Raw genomic sequence first — 20,822 nt, forward strand, 5'->3', positions numbered from 1 at the left:
TCCAGATCATTCTCGGCCAAGAAACCTACATAGACTATACATTTGCGGTGAAAGCTCCAAACAATTGAAGAGTTTGCTTTCGAACTACATTTCCCATTATGCACTAGGTGCTACCGCGCAAGCGCAGATGGGTTTATTTAGTACACAGACATCCGGAAGCTCCACTCTGGGATTGACCGAACGGGATAGTACTTGGTAAAGTTTCTTCTCTTTTGTGGTTTGCCTGTTCAACGACATTACAGCTGTTGCAAAATAGAGTTTAGCACATGTAGCTAACTATATATCTCACGTTGGTTTTGTCTGGACGAAACAGCGGCTTTAACCGTGACGGATAGGCTGGCTAATCAGCTAGCTTAGCAGGTTGGCAGCTAGCTGAACTAACGTTAGCATATGGGCCCCTCCATTCAGAAGAGCTTCTACTTTCTGACTGTTTTTAATGCAAACATGCTTATAGTCATTAGTACAGAAACTAACCTAGTATTTTAAGAGGAAGTTGATCATATTTGACTGGTTGTGTTGGATTAATTTTCCTCTGGAAACAGGACAGGGCAAAGAAATAGTGAGTATAATCTGCCCACAGCGAAAAAAGATTAAGATGTCAGACAGACAGACAGACAGGCTTTATTAATAGTGTGTCCAGAGTTCAATTAAGAACGTATTAAGTGAACGTATGGCTGTTGTGTTACATCTTCATCACATTTGTCTTCTTAGTACTGCAGCGTATTTTCTTGGAGAAACTGAGAATGCACCACACTAACCACTTGACTTAAATTGGTTCAAGTATCAATATGTAACAGGATATCTTCAACCTGCTGTTTGAGAAACATATTACAGTGATATGTGGGGTAAATACAAGCGTATCAGCAGAAGCACCCTTGCAGTATTCCGTAAATTAATCTACTTCCTAAAACATGTACAACCTGATGGCTGAGGAGTTCCGTTTTGTGCCTAATTTAACATAAACATTTCAGACTTGCTTTTATTTCAAATGATTGTCTAAACATGTAGCTCATCAGATGAACACATATGTGCTCATCTACAGTCTTTAGGGCTGTGTTCCTGATAGATCGCTGTTTCTATGGTTGATGAAGTGGTCTGTAGTTTTGATTTTGCCGACTGTGGATGTCAGAATTGGCATGTAAGGAGTAGGACATGGAAGATGAGATCCTTCATATAGCAGAGCCCCATCTGGTGGGTGGACATTGCTGCTGCAGTTGTTCTGTTCTTAGAGACGCCATTAAAATAACCAGGAAAGAAGAGGAAGCAGGAAAGGGCTTTAACTTGTTTTATTGTGCTTTTAACTTTCTGAGTACAAAATGTTTGTTTGGTTTACAGATCAGAATAGATGTTACAGATTTTGAATGTTAGTATAGATGGAAAATAGCTTATTTTGCACACATTATCACAGCTTGCCTGAATAAAAAATTTGTGTTAATCATATTTTAGCTTTAAAAAATGTAAGTTTTTAATGTTTAATTGTGTTACAGCTGTTTCTAATATGGTTTCGAAACTATGCGTATACGTTTTCTTCTCTAAAGCAATACTGCTGAGACAATGAGTGGATTTTGTTCAGATTTTTCAGATTAATATGCATTTGTGTTGCTATAATGTGCTCTTACATAGTTATAAGCAACTTCTGTTATGCTAAGCAGGTCTTCGTAGAGCTAGAGTAACAGTCTTTTGTTGCTTTGGCAAAACAATTACTAGTACTGCAGAGGAAACATGTGCCGAGAGCAGACGTACAGTGCAACATACAGTAGTTCATACATGCGAGCATATACTCAAACTGTATGAAAACCAACTGCACATATCTCGCACAATAGGTTGAAGTTGAAAGATTAAAATCATCCAATGGAATGAGACACTCGAGTTTTAAAATCCTTTAGTAATTAATTACATCTGTATGGTGAAAAGTACTGTAAAGCAGTTTTTTCAAGTTCAGTTCACAAAAATAAATAAATATACAAAAAATAAAATTTAAATTTCACAGACCTGGCCTGTCAGATAAATAAGGGGTGGATAACACGCAGAAGGAATAATTAAATAATCTGTGTGCAAACTGGACCGCACTCGAGATTATCTGAGAAGTCGAACGCCCACGGCTGTATTGTGTTAGTATATTTTATTTCTGCCCACTGCAGGTGTGATGGAGAGGTGATGTGCCAGTCAGAGGAGTGATAAGGCCAGAGCAGCAATGACTGAGTGCTTCCTGCCCCCCAGCAGCAGCCCTGCAGAGCAGCGCAGGGCTGAGCACCCAGGGGGTGTGGCCCGCACCCCCAGCTCTGAGGAGATCAGTCCCACCAAGTTCCCCGGCTTGTACCGCACCGGGGAACCATCGCCGCCTCATGATGGCCATCACCACCATGAGGCACCTGACGCCTACGTTTCAGACGATGACAAAGAGCACAACAAGAAGAAGAACAAGTTCAAGAAGAAGGAGAAAAGGAGTAAGAAATGATCCTGTAATTTGAGTTTGAAGGTTTATTGACCTTGGAAAAAGCAGTTTGACAACAATTTCTTAGCACAAAGTCACTTACTGGACATTCTGCGGATCTTTCAGCCATTTTCCAAGTTTTGTCAAAGCTACGAGAAATTGCTGAAACCTCTAAAAAAGTGACTTTGTGCTATGAATTTCTATCAGACTTATCCTGTAATGTTTCTGCTGACTTTTTAATAAATGTTTGAGTATAACAAAACTATGTTCATGGGTTTGAGAATACGTGACTTCTAGTATCATATTGTATCACGTCTTCTATAACATATTGGTTATAGGAAATGTTGAAAATGGCAAGAGTTTACTGGGTAAATCCCACTCTGGGATATATTTTTGTCAAACTGCTCACCATGAATTGCTTGTCTCTGCTGTGTTTTCACACTGTAATATACTGTAGTAACACCATAACACCTTAATTATGATGTAATATCTCATAATTATGAAAATTCTTTTTGGCAACCTTGCATGCAAATGGTTTACTCGGTCAGTATACGGTTGGCATGCAAATGACTACTAATTAAAATGTGCTCTAACTGAAGAAAGCATTTTTGCTAAGGCTAAGCTTGAAATCCATTAATTCAGTCAGGGGTAAGTGTTCATTGTGTGTTTTTAGGAGTTTTCGGCTGCACAGGAATTCCTTTTTCCATGGGATTTGTTGATAATACGAAAAATGTTGAATATCACCATCCTTATCCTTTAATTTCTGGGCGCTTCCAAGTACATACAGATCATCTACATCAGGCCTCTCACCTTCAGCTTTAAAACTGCTGAGGACTGAATACCTTTACTGTGCTTAAGCCTCAGTAGTAGTTGTTGAGTAAAGAGAGAGAGAGAGAGAGAGAGAGTTTCCTACTTTTCCATCCTGTTGGCTGTTGCTGCCTGTAGCGCAGAGAAATGTTCCTTTATTGAGAATGTTTTTCACTAAGTGGTTGTCAGGCTCATTGTCCACTTTGTATCAGGATTTTTCCATGTCTGTATTTAGCTCCTACACCAGGGCATGGTGGGAGAGAGGAAGAGATGGACAGTGTCAGAACACACCCAGAGAGCCTGGTGAAGGTGTGTCTCAGGCAGCGGTGTGATAAACAGGGTCTGCTCTTGGGGAAACCCAGAGTAGAGATAATTAGAGGAGACAAAAACTGTGAAGAGACCACTTAAGTGTCTTTGACACCATCTTGTAGCTGTTTGCTCTGAGGAAAAATATTTTAACTGAGCCTGTTCTAGAGAGGAGAGGCGTAAGGTGCAGTGGGAGTTATGCTAAATCGGTCCCTGACCTCTTTTCTAAGTCCCCATTCTCCCCCTCCTTTGCTATCTTCTCTCTCTCTCTCACATCTCTCTTACTGTTTCTATTTCACTGCTATTATAGTTCTGTCGTAGGAGGAGGATAAGAAAACAGGGGTGTTTCTCCCCTCAGATCTAACCCTATTTTTGCCTCTTCCTACTCTTTCTTTACTTTCACAGCGGAAGGCTACGCCGCCTTCCAGGAAGACAGTTCAGCAGACGAAGCCGAGAGCCCGTCAAAGATGAAGCGCTCCAAGGGAATCCATGTGTTCAAGAAGCCCAGCTTCTCCAAGAAGAAGGAAAAGGACTTCAAGGTGAAGGAGAAGGGCCCCAAGGAAGACAAGGGCAAGGATAAGAAATCTAAGGACCTGACGGCTGCAGATGTGGTTAAACAATGGAAGGAGAAGAAGAAGAAGAAGAAACCGACAACAGAGGCAGAGCCAGTCCCAGTGGAGACCCCCGCCTTCAGGCCCATCTTTGGAGCACCTCTGGCTGAAGCTGTCAAGAGGACAGCTCTGTATGATGGTATCCAGCTGCCAGCCGTCTTCAGAGAATGTGTGGACTACATCGAAAATTATGGCATGAAGTGTGAAGGCATCTACCGGGTCTCAGGTATAGAGACTTTGGGAGGCTGTTGATTTTTCCATCATCGATTCAGTTGCAAAAAAGGACATAAAAAGATACAACTAGTATGTATCTCAATATTAGTATGTCTGATTGATACTCACATAAACTTCCCTCCCTCTAAGGTATGAAGTCCAAGGTGGATGAATTGAAAGCAGCATATGACCGTGAGGAGTGCCCCTGCCTGGAGGAGTATGACCCCCACACGGTTGCCAGCCTACTGAAGCAGTACTTACGTGAGCTGCCAGAGAACCTGTTGGGCCGGGATCTGGCCCAGCGCTTCGAGGATGCCTGCGGTCGGCAGGTGGAGGCCGAGAAGGTGACAGAGTTCCAGAGGCTGCTGGCCGAGGTGTCGCCAGACAGCAGACTCGTTCTCTCCTGGCTCATCACGCACATGGACCACGTCATCGTCAGAGAGGCGGAGACCAAGATGAATATTCAGAATATCTCCATCGTCCTCAACCCAACCATACAGGTCAGAGAGGAAGGATAGATCAAGCAAACTATTTCAAATAGAAAAATAGGTCTCAGGCTCAGGCTCAAGTGTACCTCAAAGATAAGAAAGCCCTTAGCAATAAACCAACAGATTTCTTACTGGATCAAACAGCCAGTTAATCTCTAAAACCCTGGCCCAGTTTAGTGAAGCTAATTTATTCCCATAGGGGACGTCTCTGTGGCTGCTCCACTTATTCTGAACCAACAGCAGCAGTAGCCACAACACTGTTAAATTCTTTCAATTAATGAGTGGAGTCCAGGGTCAGTTTAATCAGGCAGGGATTTGTGTAGTGGAGAAGGTGCAGAGACGATTCGGTTTCATACTACAGACTAACACACATAATACAAACACTATCTCACATGCACTGCAAGGCTAAATGCAGTTTGTGCAGAGCTCTAAAGCTGTTGACCTTGTGTTCAGATTGGAAACCGTGTTCTTTACATGTTCTTCACACACGTGAGGGAGCTGTTTGGAGACGTGGTCCTGAAGCCGGTGGTGCGGCCCCTCCGCTGGTCCAACATGGCAACGATGCCGGCGCTGCCTGAGACCCAGGAAAGCATCAAAGAGGAGATCCGACGACAGGTGGGTTCAGTCCCGCTTTGCAGCCAATTTGTTAACTTCAGTCAATTAATTTATTTTACAGAACTAATCAAAGATTAAAGGAATAGTTTGACATTTTGGTAAAAAAAAAAAAAAAATACTTATTCCATTACTTGCAGAGAGGGATACCACTCTTATGTCTGTCCGTTTAGTATGAAGCTGGAGCCAGAGACAAGACAGGAAATAGTCATGCACATAGCCCTCCGTAAAACCGCACCTTGTTGTTTTTACACTGTGGTTTTTGTATGGATTAATCAAACCAGATATAACATGTTAATTTGTCAGATTTAGAGGTGCTGGTAGGCAGATTTTTTTTTGCCTTTTGGACAGAGTCAGACTAGCTGTTTCCACATCTCCAGTGTTTATGCTAAGCTAAGCTAACTGTCTCCTAGCTCCAGCTTGTATTGAATGGACAGATATGAGAAGATTTTCAAAATGATTCCTTTAAATAAACAAAATTTTGATTATAAATGCCAAATATTAAAATCCTAAAAACAAATTCCTACTTTTCTGTGTTTTATATCATTATAAATTGAATATCTGTGTTCTGTTTGTTGGACTAAACAAGCTATTTGAGGACATCACTTTGAGAACTTATGATTACTATTTTTTTTTACACTTTTTTTCAGATATTTTATAGAGAAATTGGTTAATCAATTAATCTAAAAAATGTTTTATAGATTAATGGATAATAATCCATTTCTTGCTAAAGGGTCTTTGAGCTTTTTGCATCTGCAAATGATATATTGTATCCCTGAATATATATATAATATATTTCTGTTTTTAAGTTCTCTAAAATATTCACATATCTTTTTTTTAAGTAAGAAGATGATGAATTGTTATCACTTTAAGTAGGGATTAAAGTGTTACATAGCAGATACATAGTAATGCAGGAGGATTTTACTGAAGTAAACTGCTTCTGTTTATATTACATTGTCTTGTCAGCAGTGCACATCTTTATCATTGCCTGTTTCTCAGTGTGCCAGGACTTGATATATTGTCACCATATGCCAGAAGTTCCTGCCATTTCATTTAAATGCCAGTGCATGCATCACACTGCAAAATAAACACAAATTGGAGACATTTAACTTGTTGCAGACATCTTCAACATTAGCAACACTGTGAAAGTCAGCGTTAAAAAATACCTTACATGTACCTTAAATGTCATCCCAGTGAAATGTTTTTGTCTCCTCTAACTTACACAAGAAATAATGCATGGGGATTGAGATGTTTGTATATGAAAAGTCCATGCATATGCTCCCAGTAATGAAATACGTCTCTAAAGTTAATGGCAGATGTGCTGAATTTGCTGTCAAAAGAAAGCTGATTTCTGTACCTTTTTTTTTTTTTTAAGGATCGTCATTCAAGGAACACAAGTTTCCCTGATTGCTGTAATTAAGGAATTTAAATTTGATTGACTGTTGCACTCATTTTGTTTTAGGAGTTCCTGCTGAACTGCCTGCACAGGGACCTGCAGGCTGGGGTGAAGGACTTATCTAAAGAGGAGCGACTCTGGGAGGTTCAGAGAATCCTGACCGCTCTAAAACGCAAACTGAGGGAGGCCAAACGTCAGGTAAGTTGTGTCCAGATACTATATGTGTGTATATATATATATATTCGTTTTTTATTTAATAAGGGCAAGAACAATCATACCAACATACGGCGAGCTGTTACTTGTTCAATTACAGCACTAATGTAAATTTCCAGTGCTTTTACTGGCTAATGCACATAAACATGATGGTTAGCTGCTCTTATTCAGCAGTACTCCTGTACTATTTTGTTATTTCTGTACTGGCGCATATGGTATCAAGGGGACAAAATATGATGAACACCTTATCATATAATGCAGTCCAGTACAACAATAGCACAAACTACGGCCTCTAAAATGACATGAATCAACACCTCTCTGATACAGTCTGAACAAAGATTTAACATTCCAAGGTTCGCTGGGAAAACCAAAATTGCTTGACCATTGTGCTTTATATTTCTATCTTTCCTCATTTGGCCTTTTAGGAGTGTGAGAGTAAGATAGCCCAGGAGATAGCAAGCCTCTCAAAGGAAGATGTTTCAAAAGAGGAAATGACTGAGAATGAAGAGGAAGTCATCAACCTCCTCTTAGCACAGGTGAGTCATTCAAACACACAAACATACGTGTTTATAAAGAATGAAATGCTCTCTACTCATGTTTCACTCTTACTAAGCTCCATGTATGCCAACTTGAGATGCAATAATTTTGTGTTTTCCCCACATTGTCTCAATAATCAGGAAAATGAGATCCTAACAGAGCAGGAGGAGCTGATCTCTCTTGAGCAGGTGCTTCGTAGACAGATTGCTACTGAGAAGGAAGAAATCGAGAGACTGCGAGCAGAGATTGCAGACATACAGAGGTAAGGGAAGACCGAAACCATTTTAGGTATTAAATATGTTGTAATATGACATACAACTGTTATAGCATGCACTAAAGGGCTCAACTGTAAGCCATCATTGTGTTCCTCAGTCGGCAGCAGGGTCGCAGTGAGACAGAGGAATATTCTTCAGACAGTGAAAGTGAGAGTGAAGATGAGGAAGAGCTGCAGATGATTCTTGAAGACCTGCAGAAGCAAAACGAGGAACTGGAGGTGAGAAACGCATTCAGCTCACACTTATTATTTACCTTAAAGTTTGACTAAAGTGTGTTGAGTTCTGACAAGTAAATATTTTTTGTGTTTATATACTTAATATTTTAGAGTACGGACGTGAGCAATTTACAATAAATAATTTTTTCAGTAAATATTGTCTGAGATGAACTAGTTGGTTTGGGTCTGTGTTTAATTGCCCTGTAGAACAAAAACACCCACCTGAACCAGGCCATCCATGAGGAGCAGGAAGCCATCTTGGAGCTCCGTGTCCAGCTTCGCCTCCTGCAGAGCCACAAACTGCAGCAGGAACAGACCGTCCAGCCGCCGGCCGAGCAGGCCCCGCCCACGCAGCCGAGCCCGGAGCCCCGCAGCGAGGAGCCAAACAAACGCTCCATTGCCGCGGTGGCTGCCGGTGCAGACACCGCCGCCTCGGCCAATGGCAAGGCAGCTAAGGATCCTTCAAAGCCCTCACCGAACAAAGACAGGAGAGACACCAACATGTGAGATGTCATCTCAGTGATGTATTTGGTGGCTCTGCGCCGCTGTACGTCTCTACCGCTGCTCAGTTGTCCTGTAGTGCCACTTGTTATCCACTGGAGATTTCACTTCGCTGGATCCATCAGTTCATTAGTAATTGTGTCCACCAAGTGACAGCCGTGGAAAAATCTGTTATACTGTCTTTTGCGTCCTGACTCTTTTTTAGCAGAAATCAAATAACCTTGTTTCCCATTTTCCCATGCAAAACACAAACACAAAAAACACACAGCTGCTGTGAGAGACAAGGTGGACCATATTAGCAAATTAACAGTGCCAAGCCAGTATGAAGGAAGAAGCGGGGGAAAGGAGAAATGAATGGATTTATAAAGTAAGGGGGTGGAGGAGAGAGTAAGAGGTAGGCGCCTTGACGGTGTATGACATAAAGTTTATTGGTAAGGGCTAAAGAAATGAACATAGACCAGATATAATCTCAGTCCCCGTATCTCACTATGTCCTTTACCTAGATGCAAATTTGACATGTTAGGATAGAGACCACTGTGCCATAACTGAAGATGCCGGACTGGACACGTTTCCCCAGAGAACCACTAATACAAAAGCTCTTTGAATAATGAAGAATTTATGATTGGTCTATCTATATATTATATATTTAAGTAGTATTCTGAAGAATACGGATGACTATTCAAGAAATACATTGATTTTAAATTACAGCTTTTTAGTAATATATGAATACATGTATAAATATATTGTAGATGCTTTCTTTTCTTTGAACAGCAGATGCACATAAACACAGTGGCGTTGTGCCTCGCAACTGACCAGTGGATGAAAACATGAACGTACAACAAATGCGCAACAAAAAGAATATTCATCACTGCAAAATGTAGACAAACAGCTGGAGGCAGCGTTGTTACAGTCGCTCTGTGAAACAACACTCTGCTCTGTAGTGCAATCATCTTCTCGGTTATCTCTGCCTCTCTTGCACAAACGTGGAAAATGACATTTCTCCAGTTTTAAGATGGAATAACATCTGTAGTGATGATTATTGTCGCCAAAATGTGTGCAGAGACTGCAGAGAGGCTTGTTTAGTTTTGTTGTGTATTTGATTTTTTTTTTAACTCCTGATGTGTGGAGTTTGTATTCATGGCATCAGTTGAAAGTGATTAAAAAAAAAAAAAAAAAAAAGAGGCAAGATTACAAGTCAATCATTTCATTTCACAACTGATCCGTGACTATTGCAAAGTACTGTCATTGTTCAGTGAAGCAAAGGCCTGACTTACTTACCGTTTGTGTATATTATTGTAAAATTGCAAACATACTGTATTTTCAGCTCTTATGTTTTGTCATATGTTCTGTTTTTTATTATTATTAATGACCTGTACGGAGTATGCTAGCGTGACTGCCGCTTTGGTCACGGGCAAATCGAAGCAATCTCATCTGGACTCATGATTCAACTTGTTATTAATCCTGTGAAACAGATAAATGCTAGATTGGGCTCAGAAGCTTCTCATAAGGTTATTTTCATATTGTTCCAAGCTTTTGTAGCTTATTGTTGCAGACAGAATGATGCTGTGAAGAATAAAGTGTCGATCCGAATAATTTATCTGAATCTCTTGTCTTTCTCTGACACACAGACTGTAATGTTTACCTTTCTACTCAAGTATGTTGGCTGGAAGTGTGGTCCATATTAAGTACTTCCTATTTTCCATGACACATTCCCTGAATACTTTTCCCTCTCCCTCTTCCCTGTGAGTAAAACCTTTGCATCCATTTTGGGGAAGTGAAGCATGCAATTGTTGGGTTTTAACTCAGAATCAACCTAAGAGATAGTGGAACCACCCGACTTTTTTGTCATTGCTTTAACTGGTTTCCGATGTGCAAAGTAGCCGCGTCAAGTAGGACAAAAAAACAGCCATAAGAAGACCGGATATTAAGCAAAATCTTTTCAAAATTAAAGTGTAGCTTTTAATTTTTGGACTGACTTGACAGAAATGTGTTCACCAGGCGTGGAGACTTTAGTCTGGAGTTTTTGTTGTATTTTGTCTCTCCATGATAAAATTACTATAAATGGAAATTAGCTTATTTATGGTTAAATAAATTAAAATCTACTTTCACAAACTGAAACACAAACAATATCTGTCCATGAAAATTATTTTCATTCTTATTGCTATTATTATAATGCATTTAAAGTCCCCCTCCAATCAAAAATGTGTTTTGCCTATTATTACTTCACTTGCATATTTGAAATTCACAGAGCAGAATGATGCATGTGCAGTTTAATACTAGAAGGCTGTTTTCACATTCAACTGCTGATCACATTAAAGGTGCGTTTAATGCATGCACTGTACATACAAGATACATGATTTTGTGAATGACAACTAGTTTGGAAGCCAGTAGTGGTCTAATATGCAACTTACACAAGTGTGATGTAAAAACACGAAGTCTCCAGTGCACATACACTAAGAAAGGACTTGCATCTACTAGTTTAACTTTTGAAATGAACAATTTTTTGTCGTTTAGTCATAGATTTGGGATTTCTTCTCTAATAAGGGAGAAGGAGTAGATGTCATTTTAAGAATTGTAACAATATAATTCAAGTTTTTATATCACACAATAAGTGTTATTCCAAGCAGACTGTTTTTAGTTGCCTTAAAACATATCTGGAGGAAATCTACAATATGGAGTAAATCGGGCCTTGCGTATCTTATTTTGAAAGTCACCACCGGAAGTCCAACCTGCCATTTATACCACTTGACACTAGTTTAGAGGAGATGGTCAGCCTGTCTGTCTCAGGGGCTGGGTTTCTCTTTTATCCAAGAAGAGAGGGGAAAAAATCAACAGTTTCAAGCATGACGAGACAAAGACACTGAGTGAACAAATAATGATTTAAAAACTTTCACAACTTACCATGGCCATAAGGGAGCTCAAAGTTTGTCTTTTAGGGGTAAGTGGCGGTTGTTTTTGTTGATCCACTTTGAGGGAAATTCCTTCTGTGTTAACTAACCGACAACATGTTGACGTTAACAACACATTAACAGAAGTTAGCAATTCCAGTTGACACGAACACTCTGTAAATGTCGGCTATTTTTTTTAAACGGCCTTTACTTTATCGTGTTGTTCTTCGTCAGAAAACTTGAAAAATGTAACTGAAAACCAATAGCTGATCGGCCGGTGGGCGCAGCAAGTCATTTTACATTTGTTTCCTCATCGTGTACGTCTGTTTTTCATGTTTAAATCGATTAACTGTAGTTTACTGCGTTTTTGTCTTTATTGTTTAACGGCTGACAGTTTATCAACTATTACGTCATCGTCAGACCAACCGCTACAAGCAAACCGTTAGATTTCCTGCTGCGTTAGCAAAACACAGCGGCCCCTCTTTATAGACGGCGACAGGGATAGTCAGAGACGTTTTGACTGCAAAGTGGTAGTATATCAATGAAGTAAAGGGGAACTGGGAACTTGTAAAGAGCTAACGTTACATAAACGTTTACCAGGCCCGTGCATTCCGCCACAGGCCACTGCCATGCTCACCAAGCGTTTTAAGAGCAAGTTAACCATAGACTGTCCTTACCCTTCTTTTGTTAGCTTGGAAATATATATATAGCAGATTTGCTAAAACCCCTGCGCTTCCATGTTAATTTACTTGTTATTTAGGTGATTGGGAGATATCATTATTGACTAGTTGTAGAATTCGTGGACTAACAGGAACCTATTTGATGGGGTGGACATGTGACCAGACAGTCGCCTAATCAATTTGGGTCAATAGTGACCAGTGACTGTATGTGTGTGCCTGGAGTGCTGCGACTGATGTGCGACCTTCTGTTTGCAGGACACTGGAGTTGGGAAATCCAGCATTGTTTGCCGATTCGTTCAGGATCATTTTGACCACAACATAAGTCCCACAATAGGGTAAGAGCATTGCCTTACAAACCACAAAAGACAATGTAACAGCAGGAAGCAAATCAATCAAACAAGAGAAACATTATGCTTGATGTTAGTCTCAGTTCAAGCCATCTTTGCTCCACACTTTTTGTAGTCCCTAATTAAGTCTGGGTTTGATATCAAATCAAGAATCAGTAAATAGAAATTTCAAGTCAAATCTTCCATACTAATGGTAGTGATAGTCAGCTGACATATTAATACTAGTACAGTTGATCATAGGAATCAGAAAAAATCCTCAGTATTTAAACGCTGTACCAAGAACCATTTGTAAGCTAAACAGTTTGATTTCCAGATGGAACAATATTAAGTCTATATCAGAAAATAGGATTACCCCATTTTACAAAAGAAAAAAATAAAATATAACCTCAGTCCATTTGGCTCATTTAACCCAAAACTAATGGTTTGTGCATATGTTTTGAAAGTAATGGTTTTGGTCACCGTTAGCAGTTTAAAGCCCAGTACCTGGATTTGGTACAAATTACAAATGAATACTGTACACTAGAGAAATGACAAGCTTAAACACACTAGAGAAATGACTACAGTTTATAAAACATGAAGGCAACATCAGGCTGAGATAAACTGAGACTGATTTTTAGTTATTGAGGCATTACGTTATTAAGTCGTATCTAAACAAATGTTTGAGCCCATCATCGTCACTGTTATGATTATATTAGCGCTTTCTTGTTTGATGGTTGTTGCATTAGCGCTTTCAGGCAGCGTGGGTTCAGTCTCAAACATATTTATTCTCAGTGTTTTTTGTTTCCTGCTGACATGTACTGATTTGTTTCCTGTGCCTGTTAAAGAACATGCTTAGAAGCATTGTTGTGAAATGCTCTTTATCATACACAGAGCATCATTCCTAACCAAAACAGTGCCAAGTGGAAATGAACTACACAAATTTCTGATCTGGGATACAGCTGGACAGGAACGGGTGAGTGCACCCACAACAGAAATTCCTCCTCACAACTATGACTATGAATCCGTAGTTAATTTTCCATTACATTTTGCATCAGGAAGCTAGAAGTGACACAATCACTTCCTCATGACATGGAATTATTATTAAGCATGAAATAGGTTGATTCACATAGGGTTCAAAGGTCACAGTCATCATTTTATGGAAGGGTGTAGTTGAAACTTGCCAGACATGCTTACAGCACGGAAAAACTAGTGCAAGTATTTTCTGCTTGTGTGTGAAAATGAAGTTGTCTTTATCTTTAATATCACACTTGACTATCTGTGTGATCTATCTTCTTGGTAAACATCTGTGAACAACATAACACACGGGGGGGGGGGGGTTATTTGAAGAAATTATGTCACTGCACTTGAATAACAGATGTTATTATGAAACCTGGCTGCATGCAATATAAAGACACTGTGAAGTTTTTGACCACTAGTGGTGCTGTAGAGCAATGTGTTGATGCGTGGGCCCATTTATTGTTTGTATAGCACATATTACCACAAGCACAGGGATGATGTGATGCACATTTCTGCTGACTGCAGTCGGTGGTGGTGATGTGTAGCACTGCGCTAGTAAAAGAGAAGAGAAGGAGACTGCAAGGTTTTGGATGTTTCTTGGGAAAGGAAATGCATTCAACATGTTAAGGCCTTAAGGAAACAAATGTTGGATTTTGGGGTAATGTAAACAAAATGAAAACCCCTTAAGTGCATTTAAATACAATTTGTAAATTTAATGTAGAGGCTGTAAACTCTATAAGAACATTCTGCTAAACTGGAGCAATCTTCATAGTGAGTTAAGAGGAGCTGAAACTTGTAAGGAAGTAACCTTTTCCATCGGCCACTCATCACTTAAGAATGTATGGGCATAGTCCACTCACAGTACAGTTTGTCTTTTATGGGTTAACACAACATTTTTAACAACAGTTATGATCCAGATTTAAGACTGTGTTAAGTTTAAATGGTCATATACTGTCTTTGAAGTCTTCTTTATAAAGCACTTTTGGACATTTTTGCCATACAAGTGAGATTTGATATGATATATTGATTGATGATGCTAACTACTGTAAATATGTTGTCTTTTTTAGTTTCACTCATTAGCTCCTATGTACTACAGAGGATCGGCTGCTGCTGTCATTGTCTATGACATTACTAAACTGGTAAGAATAACAGAACACTTATCGTCTTTAAAACAAAGGAGTGACAGTAATTTAAACTTGGGTGGTGACATGTTTAAAGGTTTCAAATCCCCAGACCAGCTGATGAAATCTCTGTAACAGAAATGAACAACTAACCACCCTTTTTGCCTCGCCTAACAACTGCTGAGGGGCTCAAGCAATGCCCTTCAGCCCTAACTGTACCAGTGGAGCTGCTGCTGTGTTCAGTAACTCCCTGGTGTATTAGATGTGTGTAACAGAAGAAGCTGGTTTCACACTAGGAGCCTGATGTAAAATGCAATTACTTTTCCATCACTCTGGGATGCTTTGCTGCCATGACCTACAAATGCCATTCTTTCCTGATCTGTTAATGGAAACTTGTCTGAAAAACACCATCTAATGCGATGAATATGTGATGCAAGTTGTAGACGTTGGCCATATTCTCATAAAGAACCTATCCCAGAGTTGACTGTGATGTCTTCTTGTTGTTCAGGACTCTTTCCAGACACTGAAGAAGTGGGTGAAGGAGCTGAAAGAACACGGTCCAGAGGACATTGTTGTAGCCATAGCAGGGAACAAGAATGATTTAGGAGATATCAGGTGAGCAAAGGGTTATTTTCTTAGACTGTCAAAGCTGTAAAGGAACTGCTTCTTCTGTCGTGCATCAGCATAAACACATCTTTTTATTATAAAACATGAGCTCCTTTCCTGTTCAGCTTAAATGTCCTTTTTCTGTGTTACTTCATCATTTGGCTCCACAGATTCACTGCAGTCTCAGTTATGACTCTTGTTTTACTGCATTACTTCTTCTACAGGTTTAGTGAATGAGGTGTCTTTGTTCACAACAGAGACTCATTGTTAGGAACAAAACAATAAAGTGATCTTCTTGTTATACCTGTTATGTAACCTATGTCAAGAAAATCATGCCTCATTGACATTGTGATCTTCAATCTTCTTGTGACTGTAACAGGGCTGGTTGTAGAAAATTGTTTGGGCACCGTTTGGTGAAATTGCACTTTTCAACCATTTGAATATGGCTCACATCACCGTCCCTGTCCAAGCGTGCAGGAGAAACTATGGTGGCTGCGAAACTCGCAAATAACGCGAACGGCCCAATCTAGAGCCAATGTTTGGTTTGTCTGTTCTGGGCTACTGTAGAAACATGGTGGTGCTATCTGGCAACCTCCATGGAAGACCCGCCCCATATGTAGATAAAAATGGTTTATTCTAAAGTAATGAAAACACAGTGATTCTTATTTTCAGGCGATTATACACTAATGAAAACATACTCCATTTCTGCCAACAGCTCCTGCTAAATGTTACACACTGGACTTTAACTGCCATCGGATACAATTTGTTCTGTACACCATCAATAGCCCATTGTTCTTCGTTTGACTATTGACTGCAGCATAGCTAAAGAAACATTGAGAAAGGTGGCCCAAGACACTTGCCAGTATCTTTTTGAGACAACTGTGAGTGTGTTGGCTAAGGAGTGTTTTCTCTTTACTATTTTTAAATATTGTCCTTGCTGGCCACCATAATTTCTCTGTCAAAAACACAACAGTGGCTTTGTATACAGGTTTCTGTTTGGACATATTTTTTTCTGTTTGCTTGCTCTGTGGAAGGTGAAACCACACTAATATAAGACAGGGGAAACTTGAGAGTTTGTTTCAAGAATCTTTATGAAGAACGGCACCATTTTGGTGTAGTTTCATATTTATCATCAAAACCTCGACTCCTCTTCCATGTATCGTCTTCTCCAGCAGTCTTCCAGAGCAAACTAGTTAAGAGATGGAATAGATGAAAGTTATTGATGAAAATGTTGATTTGCCATGGGACCCTTGTTAACTGTGAACCGGCTCCCACGCCTACTTTAATGTCCTTCTCTTTTACAGGGAAGTTCCTATGAAGGAAGCTAAGGAGTTTGCTGAATCAATTGCAGCTATTTTCATCGAGACTAGTGCCAGAAATGCTGTCAATGTGGAGGAGCTCTTTCAGAAAATCAGTAGGTTTCATGTCTTTACTGTATGTTGTGTTTGTGTCATGTGTGTCTGAATGTACTGTATTATTTTATTTGGAAGTTAGCGGTAAAGACAAAGATATGTGCTGTTGACTCAAAAAATAATTCAAGAAAAGGCCTGTATACTCACAGAAAGGCTAGAGAAGCCTTTCAATAATGCTGGAAGCTGATATTTTTATGTCATTTTATTTTGTGCCATGTAATCCCACATGGGATGGACCATTTTAATGGTATGAAAATAAAAAAATGCATGAATTCTTTCAAATACGAACTAAATATGACTCTTTTACTGTTTATGTTACTAGGGACTTTGGTGTTTTTGTCAATGTGCCTTTTCTGCTTTCAATGCTTCAATTTTGTAAGTTGTAAATATGTTTCTGCCATAATGTGGGGCAGACAAATTCCATTATATTTGTTTTTGACAACTAAAATGACTGATTTATGTTAATTAATAACAATTTAAGAAATATATCTGTTTCATCTGAATAACCTTTTGAAGTTGGCATGTTTTGGTTTTACAGTATGTACTGTACTAAGAATAGCAATAGCCTTGGCATTGTGTTTTGGCTGGCAAATACATCGCATTAGTAATAATATATATATATTTATATGCTTAAAATGGTTCAATCTGACATGGCTACTCTGTAAATAACCCTCTACTGTGTGTTTAGGTAAACAGATTCCACCCCTGGAAAATCCTGAGTTGGAAAGCAACGAGTCCTTTAAACTCACTCGGCAGCCCGCTCCGTCCGCCAGGAGGTGCTGCTAGTACCAACGGTGGCTGATGAGATTACTTCCTTCAGCACCACGGACCCCACCAGCACAGCACATAGTCCTCAATGCACACAGTGTCTTACGCCTGGAAAAGACAAGACATTGGACAGACAGAGGTCAGCTTGCACGTGTGGTCAACTGCAACATGAAACAGAGAAACCTACCAACAGTATTATATGTGTCATTGCACATTTATTTCATTTATTCAATAGCAGTTTCCACTCTGATGAGGTCAGGAAGCAGAAAGCCTTCAGTTTGTCCCCCTCAGCTGGTGTTTTGCTTGAATTACATTAAGATTCCTGTGTGTGTGGTATGGTACATAGCTCGTTACAAAGAGGCGGTTTTATCCCATTTTCCATAGTAACTTTAAAATTCAGCACAAATTAATGACAAGTGATCTAGCTGACGTGCTTTTTAAAGCCAGGTTTTGGCTGTTGATGCAACTACATTTTCATTTTAAGAGTCAGCTGCTCTGTAGATTTTCATCGCACTGTGGCTCTTAAATGGCACACATTAAATGAAGTTTTTTTTTTTTTACATTAATTCTATAAGGCTACACTTTTCTTCTCGTGGAGCTTTTGTGCACATGAATGTGTCACTCTTGTATAGAATTAAATTAGAATATTTGAATAAGAGGTTGTCATGATCAAACCTTAGACGAGCATTCAGTTCTGTAGCTCAAATGCAGCGGCTTTACATTCCACGTCGTCATGTGTTTTCACACACATTTGCTGTATAAAGGTTTAACTGTAATGCTGCAGAATGAACAGCTTAGAGGCCTAAATCGTAATTACAGTAAATGACGCGTTATTTTTTTCCCCCCACCAGCTTTGCACCAACACTGCCTTTGATTGACTAGTACTCGTTGCCTCTGTTGGTTAGGTTGGTTAAAGTTAGGGAGGGGGGAGGGTTAGGGTTAGCCAATCAGAGGCAGAGTAGGGGCAGGACTTGGCGCAAAGCTGGTGGGGGGAAAAAATAACACTGTTGCCACCCCCTGTTGAAACACTGTGACCAATACTAGAATTGTTTACATAGCGATTTGTTAAAGATGTTTTCTACATGCTGAAATGTGTTGTCTGAGATTTCACTACAGGGAATGACTGTATACGACTGCCAAACATGAGTTTTCCATGTATTTTTTTACCTGAAAAAGGGGTTACATTTATACTATTAAGAAGAGAAAAGACCTGCATGTGTTTTACTCTAAACATGTCTAACGCTGTTAAAGTTCCAAAAGAGTTGTGCTCTATATACTAACCAAACTCTAAGAGAACATATGGGAATATAGCCCTAAACCAATCAAGTTTAGCTTACAAAAAAGTGGAAAAGGGATAACAATGAAAATAATCCTTAGCCCAGTTGTGTAAACTAAGATTATTGTTTGCTACTGTTTCTTTGGCAGTAGTGTCCTTGTATTTGACCACTTGGGAAATGCACTTTTGCATACATTTAACACAGTATTAATTAGGAGTTACTTTTTTGTAAGTGTTGAAACAGTTACAGTACTCCCTAATTTTGATAAAATATTGAAATGGACATGAAAGTTGACTTAGATACAACATGGTTTCCTATGTAACAATATTTCTGGTTCTACATTTCCATAGCTTAAAAAAACATGTTTACGTTGGTACTTGAGTTAGTTAGTACAAATTAAAAAGTCATTTTAAAATGTGCCACTTTTTCCAACATGTATGAAGCTGAATTCTGAGCTGCTTGGTGGGCCAGATGTACAATATGTCAAATTTACCAGCAGATTGATAAAAATTTCATAAAATGCAGATTTTTAAATGCATTACCTCCATACAAGAGATAACGGTGTATTGAGAAAATAAATTTTATTAGTGGTTATATGTTGACATTATGATAAGACTCCCAACGAGTACTATATTTTTCGCCACACAAGTGCCTTTTTTATGTCTTTCTAAACAAATGTATGATGTGGCTAAAGAGTGCATACTGCTAGAATAATGCATGAATTACTTGACTAAATCAGTATAGACTAATTGTACTTATAACAGTCAACTTTGAAACTGCCAATTATCTGCAGCCATCCTTATACTGTATGCCCAAGTCATGCTTCTCTGTATCCTCTGTAGGCCCGATTAACTTTTGTATATTAATCAATATAATAAAGTAGTGATTATTCTATTTTTCTGTTTTGTTTTTGTGTTACTTTTACCCACTGTAGGGATAAAATATGTGTTTTAAAATGTCAAAGACCACCAGAACACGCTAACAAAAGGTCATGTCTTGGATTAACTTCCTGACGTCATGAGAATGTGGTATGCATCTCAACTGAGCCACTTTGACACCTCAGAAACCCAAACTCCAAGTGAAAATTACACTATTTGGTTGCACAGTATAGATGAAGCTTTTATTTCAGGAATTGCAAACCACATCCTACACCTACATTTAATTACTTCTAAAAAAAACAACAGCAAAAAAACAGACATCTTTGTTCGTGAGTTCACCGCAATGTGTGCCATGTGAAGAACATGATGATAATAATAATGTTATATGTGTTAATGTGAATGTTATGTGTGTTGATAATGTGCTGTTTGAAATTGACAGCAGGTATCTTGCTCTTATGGGGGGGTAAACTGAGTTACAGTAATAATAGGTAAGTGTGGGATAGAGTGAGAAAGAAGTGGCAAAAGAAAATCTAATCAACTAAACAAAATAGCTTAATGACAGAGAATGTGGATAAATCAAGTCAGTCACTTTTGGTAAATAAATATAAAAATCACATCTATGTTTTATGCCTTTACTGCTGAAATTTTCTTGTTTATTTACAGAAAAGCTTTAGTTCATCTTGACTATGAAGTAGAGCCTGACTGATAAAATGGCAGGCAGATATTATTATCACAGATATATTAACATCGGCATAGATGTCGGCCAATATTTAACACAAAATTGCAGAACAGATATGTCGAAGATATGTTTGAGATCGTTTAGAAACAGTGTTAGTGTATATAGTTTATCACCCAGAGAGCACTGACAAGTTTATTTTTTAACTGTAGAGTATCCCGCTCAGTACATATCTTGGTCCCAATTCTTTAATAACTAAATTTAACAGTCCAGTGTGTAACATTTAGGAGGAGCTATTGGCAGAAATGGAATATAATATTTATATGTATGTTTTCATCAGTGTATAATCGCCTGGTTACCTTAGAATAAGCTGTTTTTATCTACAGAGGGGGCGGGTCCCCTCCAAGGAGACTGCCATGTTTCTACAGTAGCCCAGAACGGACAAAACACCAAACACTGGCTCGAGATTGGGCAGTTCGCGTTTTTCGTGAGTTTCGCGGCCACCGTAATTTCTCCTACAAACTTGAAAGGGAGGATGAGGCGAGCGGTATTCAAATGTTTGCAA

The 20,822-nt window shown here is 39.1% G+C and overlaps 2 protein-coding genes across 3 annotated transcripts; both read left to right on the plus strand.

Annotated features, from left to right (window-relative positions):
* Nucleotides 1-39: 39 nt before the first annotated feature.
* ralbp1 (ralA binding protein 1) lies at nt 40-10,205 on the plus strand. 2 transcript variants are annotated; one of them, XM_044220478.1, is made up of 10 exons: nt 40-195; nt 2,142-2,447; nt 3,953-4,384; nt 4,522-4,871; nt 5,313-5,474; nt 6,934-7,065; nt 7,506-7,616; nt 7,758-7,879; nt 7,990-8,110; nt 8,315-10,205. In XM_044220478.1, the coding sequence occupies exons 2-10, from the start codon at nt 2,195-2,197 to the stop codon at nt 8,612-8,614; spliced, it is 1,983 nt and encodes a 660-aa protein (XP_044076413.1). In that variant the 5' UTR covers nt 40-195; nt 2,142-2,194; the 3' UTR covers nt 8,615-10,205. The 2 variants fall into 2 exon arrangements, with proteins under 2 accessions (XP_044076413.1, XP_044076412.1); XM_044220477.1 differs by having other exon boundaries at nt 7,506-7,879.
* A 1,145-nt stretch (nt 10,206-11,350) lies between these two features.
* rab31 (RAB31, member RAS oncogene family) lies at nt 11,351-19,597 on the plus strand. The gene is made up of 7 exons (XM_044219911.1): nt 11,351-11,546; nt 12,432-12,511; nt 13,394-13,475; nt 14,587-14,658; nt 15,149-15,255; nt 16,551-16,660; nt 17,347-19,597. Exons 1-7 carry the CDS (start codon nt 11,511-11,513, stop codon nt 17,442-17,444), a joined length of 585 nt encoding a protein of 194 aa, XP_044075846.1. The 5' UTR covers nt 11,351-11,510; the 3' UTR covers nt 17,445-19,597.
* Nucleotides 19,598-20,822: the final 1,225 nt, after the last annotated feature.

The sequence above is a fragment of the Siniperca chuatsi genome, linkage group LG13 (genome assembly GCF_020085105.1).
Source record: "Siniperca chuatsi isolate FFG_IHB_CAS linkage group LG13, ASM2008510v1, whole genome shotgun sequence".
NCBI lineage: Eukaryota > Metazoa > Chordata > Actinopteri > Centrarchiformes > Sinipercidae > Siniperca > Siniperca chuatsi.